General features: G+C 45.5%; 1 protein-coding gene across 6 annotated transcripts in view; it reads right to left on the reverse strand.

The window, feature by feature from the left end:
* The window catches only part of RBM34 (RNA binding motif protein 34), a 32,386-nt gene that overhangs the window by 8,360 nt on the left and 11,219 nt on the right, over positions 1-12,807 (reverse strand). For 5 of the 6 annotated variants that reach the window (XR_010726089.1, XM_066235694.1, XM_066235680.1 and 2 more), the window contains 2 exons: positions 12,609-12,668; positions 9,753-9,796 (listed from right to left, as the gene is read on the reverse strand). Coding sequence is in view for 5 of the 6 variants with exons in the window: in XM_066235694.1 (XP_066091791.1) it covers positions 9,753-9,796; positions 12,609-12,668 (104 nt within the window). In the remaining variant the exon portion in view is untranslated. The remainder of the gene's footprint in view (positions 1-9,752; positions 9,797-12,608; positions 12,669-12,807) is intronic. The other variant, XM_066235687.1, reaches the window with a different exon arrangement.

Genomic DNA, 12,807 nt, shown 5'->3' on the forward strand with positions numbered 1-12,807 from the left:
AGAGAGAGGGATAGACAGGGACAGACAGGAATGGAGAAATGAGAAGCATCAATCATTAGCCCTTCGTTGCGCATTGCGACACCTTAGTTGTTCATTGATTGCCTTCCCACACGTGCCCTGACCACGGGCCCTCAGCAGACCCAGTAGCCCCTTGCTCAAGCCAGCGACCTTGAGTCCAAGCTGGTGAGCTTTTGCTCAAACCAGATGAGCCCGCGCTCAAGCCGGCAACCTTGGGGTCTCGAACCTAGGTCCTCAGCATCCCAGTCTGACGCTCCATCCACTGCGCCACCGCCTGGTCAGGCGCAAGTTACTTCTTGGTTGCACTCCATCCTCTCCCCAAAGGCAACCCTATTCTACTTTTTTCTTTTTTCTTTTCTTTTTTTCATTTTTCCAAAGCTGGAAACGGGGAGGCAGACAGACTCCCACATGCGCTCGACTGGGATCCACCTGGCATGCCCACCAGGGGGCGATGCTATGTTGCAACCAGAGCCATTATAGTGCCTGAGGCAGAGGCCACGGAGCCATCTTCAGCGCCTGGGCCAACTTTGCTCCAATGGAGCCTCGGCTGCGGGAGGGGAAGAGAGAGACAGAGAGGAAGGAGAGGGGGAAGGGTGGAGAAGCAGATGGGCACTTCTCCTGTGTGCCCTGGCCAGGAATCGAACCCAGGACTCCTGCACGCCAGGCCAACGCTCTACCACTGAGCCAACCGGCCAGGGCCTATCCTTTTTTTAAAACTGATTTTAAAGAGAGGGGAGAGACAGAAAGGCAATGTGGGGAGAAGGAATGGGAAACATCACGTCACAGATGCTTCTTGTAGCTGTCTTGACTGGGTAAGCCTGGGGCTTCAAGCTGGTGACCTCAGCATTACAGGTCAACATCTTATCCACTGCACCACCACAGGTCAGGCAACCCCTGTCCCACTTTTATAGGCACCATTTTCCTATGTGTCAAGGTGGTTTTACCTCTGGTGTCTATTCCTAGACAATACACTTCGGTCTTGTCCATTTTCCCACTTGAAAAGTCTTCTGAGTCTTGTTTAATCTACAGAATCCCCCTTTCTCTCTCCATACTACTGCTTGGAATTTCCCAAAGCTGGGATATTGATGAGTTCAGGCTCACAGTGAACTTCAACATGTGTCTCTGGCCTCTTTAATTCTTACAAATTGGCAGCTGGATACAGAGCTTTGATCAGACTTAGGTGTGACTCCTTTGTCAGGACTGCAGGCAGCACTGTGTTCTATCAAAATGATGTGTTATTACTAGTTTTCACTCTATTTCAATGACTGCAGTCATTGCTGCTCAATGCATAAAATCATTAATTCACTAGATTTCCAAAATGGTAATACAATTTAGATGTGACCAGTTACCAAAAAGGACCTAGTAATGACCATAGATCCTTCCCTGAAGACATCACCCTATATATTTTTTCAACAATTCAAACTATTTTATTCTAGCAATTTTTTTTTAAAAGTCAGAAGATTGGCTTTTTTTTTTTTAAAGTTTTTATTATTTTTTTATTCATTTTAGAGAGGAGAGGGAGAGACAGAGAGAGTGAGAGAGAAGAGAGACAGAGAGAGAGAAGGGGGGAGGAGCTGGAAGCATCTACTCCCATATGTGCCTTGACCAGGCAAGCCCAGGGTTTCGAACCGGCAACCTCAGCATTTCCAGGTCGACGCTTTATCCACTGCACCACCACAAGTCAGGCCTAGCATTTTTTTTTAAAGCAAGGGAGGGGAGGGATAGATAGATAGGAAGGTAGAGAGATGAAAGCATCAACTCATAGTTGCGCACTTTAGTTGTTCATTAATTGCTTTCTCATACATGCCTTGACTGGGGGGCTCCAGCTGAGCCAGTGACCCCCTTGCTCAAGCTGGTAATCTTGAGGTTTCAAACTTGGGTCCTTGGCATCCCATATTAATGTGCCACCACCTGGTCAGGCTTTCTTCTAGCTTTGATTTTTTTTTTCTTAAGGACATTAAAAATTTTTTTTTTTTTTTTTTGTATTTTTCTGAAGCTGGAAACGGGGAGAGACAGTCAGACAGACTCCCGCATGCGCCCAACCGGGATCCACCCGGCACGCCCACCAGGGGCGAGGCTCTGCCCATCAGGGGGTGATGCTCTGCCCCTCCGGGGAGTCGCTCTGCCGCGACCAGAGCCACTCTAGCGCCTGAGGCAGAGGCCAAGGAGCCATCCCCAGCGCCCGGGCCATCTTTGCTCCAATAGAGCCTTGGCTGCGGGAGGGGAAGAGAGAGACAGAGAGGAAGGAGGGGGGGGCGTGGAGAAGCAAATGGGCGCTTCTCCTATGTGCCCTGGCTGGGAATCGAACCCGGGTTCCCCGCACACTAGGCCGACGCTCTACCGCTAAGCCAACCAGCCAGGGCCACATTAAAATTTTTTTTATTAATTTACTGATTTTAGAGATAGAGGAAGGAAGAGAGACAGAAACATTGATCTGTTTCTGTATGTGCCCCAACTGGGAATCAAACTGGCAATCTCTGCACATTTAGCAATACTCCAACCAACTGAGCTATCTGGCCAAGGCTTGCCCTATATATTTAAGTAATAGAAATGCTAATAAACAAATGAGCATCATCAAGGAGGATACTAGAAAATAAAGTCAGAGTATGGCTCATGGCATTCTGTAATAATAATCATTCTATCTAACAGTTTGATACTGGTAAGATCAGCTATGATTTATTGAATGCCTCATGTATACCAGGCACTGTGTTATACATATTATGTATCTCTCTCTCTTTTTTTTTTTTTTGTATTTTTCCGAAGTTGGAAACGGGGAGGCAGTCAGACAGACTCCCGCATGCGCCCGACCAGGATCCACCCGGCATGCCCACCAGGGGGCAATGCTCTGCCCATCTGGGGCGTCGCTCTGCCGCAATCAGAGCCATTCTAGCGCCTGAGGCAGAGGCCAGAGCCATCCTCAGCGCCCGGGCAAACTTTGCTCCAATGGAGCCTTGGCTGCGGGAGAGGAAGAGAGAGACAGAGAGGAAGAAGAGGGGGAAGGGTGGAGAAGCAGATGGGCGCTTCTCCTGTGTGCCCTGGCCAGGAATCAAACCCAGGACTCCTGCACGCCAGGCTGACGCTCTACCACTGAGCCAACCGGCCAGGGCTATGTATCTCTTTTAATCTCACATCTCTGACAAGTTTTAGTTTCCCGATTTTATGGATAAGAAAGCTGAGGCTTGGAGAATTACATAACCATAATTATAAGACAATGAGTGCCCAGCTTCAGACTTAAAGCAAGTCTGGCTGGCCTGTGGAAGCACAGTGGATAAAATGTCAACTTGGAATGCTGAGGTCACCAGTTCGAAGCCCTGAGCTTGCCGGGTCAAGGCACATATGTATGACAAGCAATCAATGAACAACTAAAGTGAAGCAGCAATGTATTGATTGATACTTTTCACTCCCTTGCCCCTCTCTTTCCTCTCTCTGTAAAATCAATACATAAAATCTTTTTAAAAAACCCAAAAAACAAAAACAACCAAGTCTGGCTGACTCCAGAGCTGTCCTCCTTCCATGAAATGCACTGCTGCTGACATCTGAATCCAATATGTCCTAGTATAACACTGTCTTAATGTTTGTGCCAACCCCCTCCCCCCAACATTCATATGTGGAAATCCATTCAGTGCCCAATGTGATGATAATAAGAGGTGGGCTTTTGCGAGATGTTTAGATCATGAGGATAAAGTACTCATAAACAGGATTGGTGGTCTTATAAATTTTTTTGTTTTAATTTATTGATTTTTAGAGAGAGGAGACAGAAAAAGAAAGAGCGAGAGAGAAAGAAAAAGAGTGCAGAGAAGTGGGAAGCATCAACTCATAGTTGCTTCTTGTATATGCTTTGACTGGGCAAGCCCGGGGTTTTGAACTGGTGACCTCAACATTCCAGATTGATGCTTTATCCACTACGCCACCACAGATAAAGCTAATGCTTTTTTATTTTAGAGAGAGAGAGAGAAAGAGAAAGAAAGAAACAGGGACAGATAGGAAGGGAGAGAGATGAGAAGCATCAATTCTTTGTTGTGGCACCTTAGTTGTTCATTGATTACTTTCTCATATGTGCCTTAACCAGGCGGCTCCAGCCAAGCCAGTGACCCCTTGCTTCAGTCAGCAACCTTGGGCTGAAACCAGTAAACTTGGGCTTCAAACCAGTGACCCATGGGCTTCAAGCCAGTGATACTTGGGCTCAAGCCAGCGACCATGAGGTCATGTCCATAATCCCAAGCTCAAGCCAGTCACCCCACACTCAAGCCAGTGAGTCTGCACGCAAGCCTGTGATCTTGGAGTTACAAACCTGGGTCCTCCATGTCCCAGGCCAATGGTCCATCCACTGCACCACTGCCTGGTCAGGTCAGGCTAATGCTCTTATATAAGAGACTCCCCCAGAGCTCTCAGACCCTTCAGCCAAATACGAACACAGCAAGAAGCACTGGCCCTCAACACAACACAACCCTGTTGCACTAGGATCTCAGGCTTTCCAGCTTCCAAAAATGTAAAAAATAAATTTCTGCTGTTTATAAGCCACCCAGTCTGTGACATTTTGTTATAACAGCCTCAACGAACTAAGACAAACACAAGACAACATAACTAGAAAGTGACTTTTTTTAATTTATTTAATGAAACATTTTTTTTAATTTTTTTTTTTTATTTATTCATTTTTAGAGGAGAGAGAGAGACCGAGAGAGAGGAGAGAAAGACAGAGAGAGAGAGAAGGGGGAGGAGCCGGAAGCATCAACTCCCATATGTGCCTTGACCAGGCAAGCCCAGGGTTTCGAACTAGCGACCTCAGCATTTCCAGGTCGATGCTTTATCCACTGCGCCACCACAGGTCAGGCTAGAAAGTGACTTTTTTTTAAGTGATAGGAAGGGAAACAAGACTCCCACATGCGCCCTGACTGGGATCCACACAGCAACCCTCTCTGGGGATGATACTCAAATCAACTGAGCTATCCTCGAAGCCGAGGGCTGACACTTGAATCAATCGAGCCACTGGCTGTGAGAGAGTAAAAGAGAGAGAAAAAGGAGAGGGAGGGGAAGAGAAGCAGATAGTCACTTCTCCTGTGTGCCCTGACCGAGAATAGAACCTGGGACATCTGCATGCTGGGCCGCAATCTACCCACTGAGACAACCGGCCAGGGTAGAAAGTGACTTTTAAAAGAAACTTAATCATTACAGTACACTCTGCTACTCTATGAGAAATGATCTCCACGGTGCAGGGACAACAGCCAGCACATGGCTCTACCCCTCTGTACACGGCAAGAATGGGTCCTGCATGAAGCATGATGGAGGATTCTGAACTAATGACATCCAGACATCCAGATGTTAATGATACCTAGAGCTCTACGTCCACCCAGAAGGGAAAAAGCCAGGAATAGCATCCTACCTGCCAAAACAATAAACCAGATAAGCCACGACATCACAACTTTGGTTGAAGCCAGCAGAGGGCTGAAGTCAAGGGGAAGCAAGCAACCTAGAAACCAAGAATGAACAGGCCAGTCCAAGGAGACAGGGGCAGCACTGCTCTCAGGCTGGGCACAAGACAAGCATGCGTGACCAAAGAAGAGTTCAACTACAATTTTTCAGGTAGGCCTGAAATGGAATTGCTGTAGGCCACGGACACAGGATGGGTGCCCACTCACCTGCTCCACCAGGGTCCCAAAGAAAGACTGAGGGCAGGCAGGAGCCCAAGAACATCTACAGGGAATATGATCCAGGAGAACAGAAGGGCCAAAGGTGGCTTGGGGTAGGCACAATGCCCTGTCCCCAGCATTCTTCTCCCTGTGGCAGAGGAGGCTAAGCCGCTAGGGGAGGAGAAGCAAACTCCCCTCCTCCACATAACCTCACACCAGCACAGGGAAGACCTCTTGTGGCCAGAGGAAGGGAGGCCTACTGCCTGGCAAGACCCACCAAAGGCACAGGGCAGAGTTTGGCAACCAAGGGAAGGAGCGCCAATCAGGCACACTTTTTTTTTTTAAACAGTGAGAGTCAGAGAGAGGGATAAATAGGGACAGACAGACAGGAACGAAGAGATGAGAAGCAACAATTATCAGTTTTTTGTTGCGACATCTTAGTTGTTCATTAATTGCTTTCTCATATGTGCCTTGACCGTGGGGCTACAGCAGACCGAGTAACCGCTTGCTCAAGCCAGTGACCTTGGGTCCAAGCTGGTGAGCTTTGGTCAAACCAGATGAGCCTACGCTCAATCTGGCGACCTCAGGGTCTTGAACCTGGGTCCTCTGCATCCCAGTCTGACACCCTATTCACTGTGCCACCGCCTGGTCAGGCTCAGGCACACTTTTGAGACACAGCAACAGAGGGCCTGCATCTGAGACTGGACCAATGCCCTCCCAGACCACTTTAAACTAAAACTTCAATCATATTTAAAACTTCTGCTCTTTACCTGATTGGTGGTAGCACACTGGATAAAGCATCAACCTGGGACGCAGAGGTCCAGGTTGTTGGCTTGAGTGCGGGCTTGCCGGCTTGAGTATGGGATCATAGAAATGATCTCATGGTTGCTGGTTTGAGACCAAAGGTCACTGGCTCAGCTTGAACCCCCCCTCCCCAGTCTAGGCATGTATGAAAAGCAATCAATAAAAAACTAAAAGTGACGCAACTACAAGTTGATGCTTCTCATCACTCTCCACTCCTCTCATCTTAAAAAGAAAAAACAAAGAACAAAACTTTTTTTTTTGTATTTTTCTGAAGTTGGAAACGGGGAGGCAGTCAGACAGACTCCCGCATGCGCCCGACCGGGATCCACCCCGCACGTCCATCTGGGGCGTTGCTCTGTTGCAACCAGTCATTCTAGCACCTGAGGTAGAGGCCACAGAGCCATCCTCAGTGCCCAGGCCAACTTTGCTCCAATGGAGCCTTGGCTGCAGGAGGGGAAGAGAGAGACAGAGCAGAAGGAGAGGGGGAGGGGTGGAGAAGCAGATGGACGCTTCTCTTGTGTGCCCTGGCCAGGAATTGAGCCCGGGACTCCTGCACGCCAGGCCGACGCTCTACCACTGAGCCAACCAGCCAGGGCCAAGAACAAAACTCTTTTGCTCTTAAAAATAATTCCTTAAAACGGCTAGCCACAGACCAGGGCAAAACACATCAGAAAAAGGTTCTGCATCCAGAATACATCAAGAACTCTTCACAACTCAATAAGCCACTAGAAAATTTCTGAACTTACACTTCACCAAAGAATAGCCAATAAACACATGAAAAGATACCTACTATCTTTAGTCATTAGCAAAATACAAATTAAAGCCACAAAGACAAGCATTTAGAATGGCTACAACAAAAACACCAAGTGCTGCTGTTGGAAGACTGTAAAATGTGCAACCACTCTGGAAAATAATTTGCAGATTCTATGAAAGTTAAAACACCGGGTCCTGGCCAGTGGTTCGGTAGTAGAGCATTGGCCCATTGTGGATGTGCCAGGTTGGATTCCTGGTCAGGGCCCATAAGAGAAGTGACCATCTGCTTCTCCACTTCTCTCCCTCTTCCTTCTATCTCTTCCCCTCCTGCAGCCTTGGCTCAAATGGAGCAAGTTGGCCTTGGGCACTGAGGATAGCTCAATGGCCTCGCCTTAGGTGCTAAAATAGCTCAGTTGCTGAGCAACAAAGCAATGGCCCCAGATGGGCAGAGTATCGCCCCATAGGGGGCTTGCCAGCTGGATCCTGGTAGGGGTGCATTTGGGAGTCCCTCTGCCTCTCCACTTCTCACTTAGAAAAAAAAAAAAGACAGAGCCCTAGCAATCCTACACCTCCAGGTACTTTTTTTAAGAGACATGACCTGGACATGAATGTTTTTAGTACTTTTACTCATGACAGTCAAAAACTAGAAATAACCTGAATGTCCATCAACTGGTAGAAGCCACTGAGCACCTAGCAATACGGAGGCATCTCAAAACCATCATGCTGAGACCTGACCACGTAGATCGGTCACAGCATCGTCCCAAAATGCCAAGGTTGCGTGTTTGGTTCCTGGTCAGGCATATATATACAGGAAGCAACCAGTGAATATACAACAAAGTGGAACAACAAATGAATGTTTCTCTCTCTTTCCACACCCGCTTCCTCTCTTTTTCCAAAGTCAATTAAAAAAAAGAAAAAAAACCCCATTACAAGAGTCAATCAATGATGGCATGAATGAATGGAACAACAAATCAAGGTTTCTCTCTCTCCTCCCACCCCTCTACAAAAAATAAATTTAAAAAATCAAAATATTTAAAAAAAGATTTATACTATATAATATTTGGATGCAAAACTTTTTTTTTAATTTTTATTTATTGATTTCAGCGAGAGAGAAAGAAAGCGAGAGACATGGGAATATCAATCTGTTCCTATATGTGCCTGACTGGGGTTCGAATCAACAACCTTTGCACTTTGGGCTGATGCTCCAACCAACTGAGCTATCCAGCTAGAGCTGGATGCAAAACCTTCCTATGCTCTTCAAACACTACACCTGATTAAAGATCCTTGAAATTTCTTATGGCACCTTTTTTAGTAGGTTTTCATACAATATTTTCCATGACTCTACAACTTATGATAGAGCTTAAAGACAAACATTTAACAAATTTATGTGCTAGTACAGATATAAGGGAATAGTAAATCATGATGTATTATCCAAATATAAAAATCTATGAAGTTACTAGGTGGCAAACACACAATACAATATACAGACGATATGCTTGACCAGGCGGTGATGCAGTGGATAGAGTGTCAGCCTGGGGCACTGAGGACCCAGGTTTAAAATCTCGAGGTTACCAGCTGGAGTACAGGGTTGCTCATTTGAGCATGGGATCATAGACATGACCTCATGGTCACTGGGTCGGCTGGAGCCTCCCAGTCAAGGCACATATGTGAAGCAATCAATGAACAACTAAGGTGCCATAACTATGACTTGATACTTCTCATCTCTCTCCCTCACTAAAAAAAAAACAAAAAACCCCCACATACACACATATACTATATATATATATATATATATACACACACACACACACACACACATATAGATGTATTAATAGAATTGTATACCTGAAACCTATAATTTTATTAATCAAAGTCACCCAATAAATTCAATAAAAAATAAACATCAAAACCTCAGAAAGCCCTGGCCGGTTGGCTCAGCGGTGGAGTGTCGGCCTGGCGTGCGGGGGACCTGGGTTCGATTCCCGGCCAGGGCACATAGGAGAAGCGCCCATTTGCTTCTCCAGCCCCTCCTTCCTCTCTGTCTCTCTCTTCCCCTCCCTCAGCCAAGGCTCCATTGGAGCAAAGATGGCCCAGGCACTGGGGATGGCTTCTTGGCCTCTGCCCCAGGCGCTGGAGTGGCTCTGGTCGCGGCAGAACAAAGCCCAAAGCCCCGGAGGGGCAGAGCATCGCCCCCTGGTGGGCAGAGCCTCGCCCCTGGTGGGTGTGCCGGGTGGATCCCTGTGGGGCGCATGCGGGAGTCTGTCTGACTGCCTCCCAGTTTCCAGCTTCAGAAAAATACCAAAAACAAAACAAAACAAAAAAACCCCTCAGAAAATCAAAATACAATATCTTAAAAAGTATATCCAGTGTTTTTTACTATGTATCATAATATAAATGTCACATTTTAATAAATCAAATGCTAGAGATAAGATACCGACAAAATAAATTAAAACTGTGATTATGAAAAAAAACTTTGAAGTTAAAAAATGATCTCAATTTTAACCAAAATGAGAGTTTAAACTTGCTCTCTTTTTCTAATTATAAACTTACTTTATTGCAGCCAACTTTTTGGACAAAGTTCCCTCTGCTGGAATCTTTTAAAAGGAAAGAAAAAGAATTAAAGAAAATTCATTATTTGAAATATTACTTCAAATTAACTAACTTCTAAATATCTAACTCTGCCTGATCTGTGGTGGCACAGTGTATTGTGTATCAAGCGTCGACCTTGAACGCCGAGGTTGCTGGTTCGAAACCCTGAGCTTGCCTGGTCAAGGCACATATGGAGTTGATGCTTCCTGCTCCTCCCCCCTTCTCCCTCTCTCTGTCTCTTTCTCTCCTCTCTCTAAAATGAATAAATAAAACCTTAAAAAAATCATCTAACTCTGATATACTCTGATTAAAAACATTCTAGGGAAATACTGAATCAGACACAACTTTGCTGTAATGTTCATGGGAGGACATCAGGCAGGAGCCACAGAAAGAAGTCCTTTAGGAAGATTAAGTCAACAGTGGCATGCTGGATAAACTCGAGGGAGACAGCAGGCAGGAACCATGATAGGCCTATGCAGCTATTCTGACAAGAGGTAATGAGAATGTATATGGAAAAGATATGAAAAGGATTCATCTTGGGAAGAAACCACAGTTGAAAAACAGGAAGGGATGACAAACACTAAGCTGGGTGGGACAAAGAAAAGCATTAAGGGCAACGACTAGGTTCACAGCCTGGTGGTACCAAGTCACACAAAAATCCAGCAGGCAGCAGAGGCTGGGCTGGGGCTAGATGGAGGAAAGCACAAGAATGCTGACATCGGGGTCCTGGCAAGACACCAGGCAATGCCTGATACGGGGAAGTGGGACTCGGAAGGGCAGACAAAACTGATAAAAATGAGAAACAATTACCAGTATAAAAATGACTGAAATTGTGCCAAAGCCTTGGGAAATGTGCACTTTGGGAGAAATGAGCAGCTTTGCCCATGGGAGACATCTGGCAATGTCTGGAGATAGTTTTGGTTGTTACAGCTGGGGTGGGCAGGGTGCTACAGGTATCAAACAGGTAGACGCCAGAGAGACTGCCGAATATCCTATAATGCACAGGACAGCCTCCAACAGCAAAGATTCATCCAGCACAAGGTCAATTGTATCAAGGTTGAGAAACCCCATTTTAGAGAATCAGTGAGAAAGAGCTGTTAGACAAGTAAAAAATATTTCCTATGTTCTAATACACACTAATTACATCTCTAAAAGTTATGAATAATGTTTATTTCATGCTCCAAGAAACACGGCTGTTACTGGTCTACAGTGTTCACTTGATGAAGTCAGATACTATATACTTACATAGTTTTTCTTAAAATGTTTATTTTATTGATTTTAGAGGGGGAGAGAGAGGAGACAGGAACATTAAGCTGTTCCTATATGTGTCCTAACCTAGGATCGAACCAGCAATCTCTGCACTTCAGGAAAATGCTCTAACCAACCAAGCTCTGTGACCAGGGCTTATATAGTTTTAACATTAAATTGACTTTAAATGTAGAGCATAATCAACAGTTCAAATGCCATAGAAATGTTTACGTGAAACTTATGTACTCTTATTGGTCTATGTCACTGTGTTAAAGTTAATTCTCTATATAAAATTTAAAAATTAAAAAAAAAAAGAAAAAGCCTGACCAAGTGGTGGCTCAGTGGATAGAGTGTCGGACTGGGATGCAGAAGACCCAAGTTCGAGACCCCGAGGTCGCCAGCTTGAGCGCGGGCTCATCTCGTTTGAGCAAAAGCTCACCAGCTTGGACCCAAGGACGCTGGCTCCAGCAAGGGGTTACTTGGTCTGCTGAAGGCCCGCAGTCAAGGCACATATGAGAAAGCAATCAATGAACAACTAAAGTGTCACAAGAAAAAACTGATGATTGATGCTTCTCATCTCTCTCCGTTCCTGTCTGTCTATCCCTGTCTATCCCTCTGACTCACTCTCTGTCTCTGTAAAAAATAAATGAATAAAAAAAAAAAGTGTAGAATACCTGTTTAAAGCACACATCTATATTTTGGCTATTTATTTCATGAAAACCTTCATGGTAATGAGTAAATAAATCTTTGCAAATTAAGAAAAAAAATACTATGTACAGAAGCCACACAAACCTTCCACATTGAAAGCCTACAACTTCAGGAATGCTATATCTTGAGTAATATCTTTTTTTTTTTTTTCCCTTAATTTTTCTGAAGCTGGAAACAGGGAGAGACAGTCAGACAGACTCCCGCATGCGCCCGACCGGGATCCACCCGGCACGCCCACCATGGGGCAACACTCTGCCCACCAGGGGCGATGCTCTGCCCATCCTGGGCGTCGCCATGTTGCGACCAGAGCCACTCTAGCGCCTGAGGCAGAGGCCACAGAGCCATCCCCAGCGCCCAGGCCATCTTTGCTCCAATGGAGCCTTGGCTGCGGGAGGGGAAGAGAGAGACAGAGAGGAAAGCGCGGCGGAGGGGTGGAGAAGCAAATGGGCGCTTCTCCTGTGTGCACTGGCCGGGAATCGAACCCGGGTCCTCCGCACGCTAGGCCGACGCTCTACCGCTGAGCCAACCGGCCAGGGCTTGAGTAATATCTTGAGTAGGCATTCCCACCTACTCAACTGACACAGCAAACACAGGTCACCCATCCTCCCTCCAAATATAGCGCTGGTTTAAGTAACCATGGTATCATTTTACTATGTGAACTCACTAAATTGTTTAATAAAGACAAGAGTCAGAAATATATGCTAAAAGCAACTCCTCTCTTGGGTTAGATTGGAACCTCTTGATTCAAAAGGTTAAAGTCAAGTGCTCATCCCTCATGTTGTGTTATCCCAACATGATAACAAGTCTGATTTAAATGCAGTGTCTCAAGATTGTGCAGTTCTAAGGGTGAAGAAAACATACCACAGAACGAAATCGTACAGATTCTATTGGTCCATACTCTTTAAAAAGTGACTTCAGCTTCTAAAAAAAAAAAAAAAATATATATATATATATATATATATATACACACTTTAGTACACTTCCAGAATATCAAATTGGGTGCTACAAAAAGTAAAACTGTGTGATAATCTTTTTTTTTTTAAAGTTGATTTTAGAGTAA

Source organism: Saccopteryx bilineata, chromosome 1 (genome assembly GCF_036850765.1).
Source record: "Saccopteryx bilineata isolate mSacBil1 chromosome 1, mSacBil1_pri_phased_curated, whole genome shotgun sequence".
Taxonomy (NCBI): domain Eukaryota; kingdom Metazoa; phylum Chordata; class Mammalia; order Chiroptera; family Emballonuridae; genus Saccopteryx; species Saccopteryx bilineata.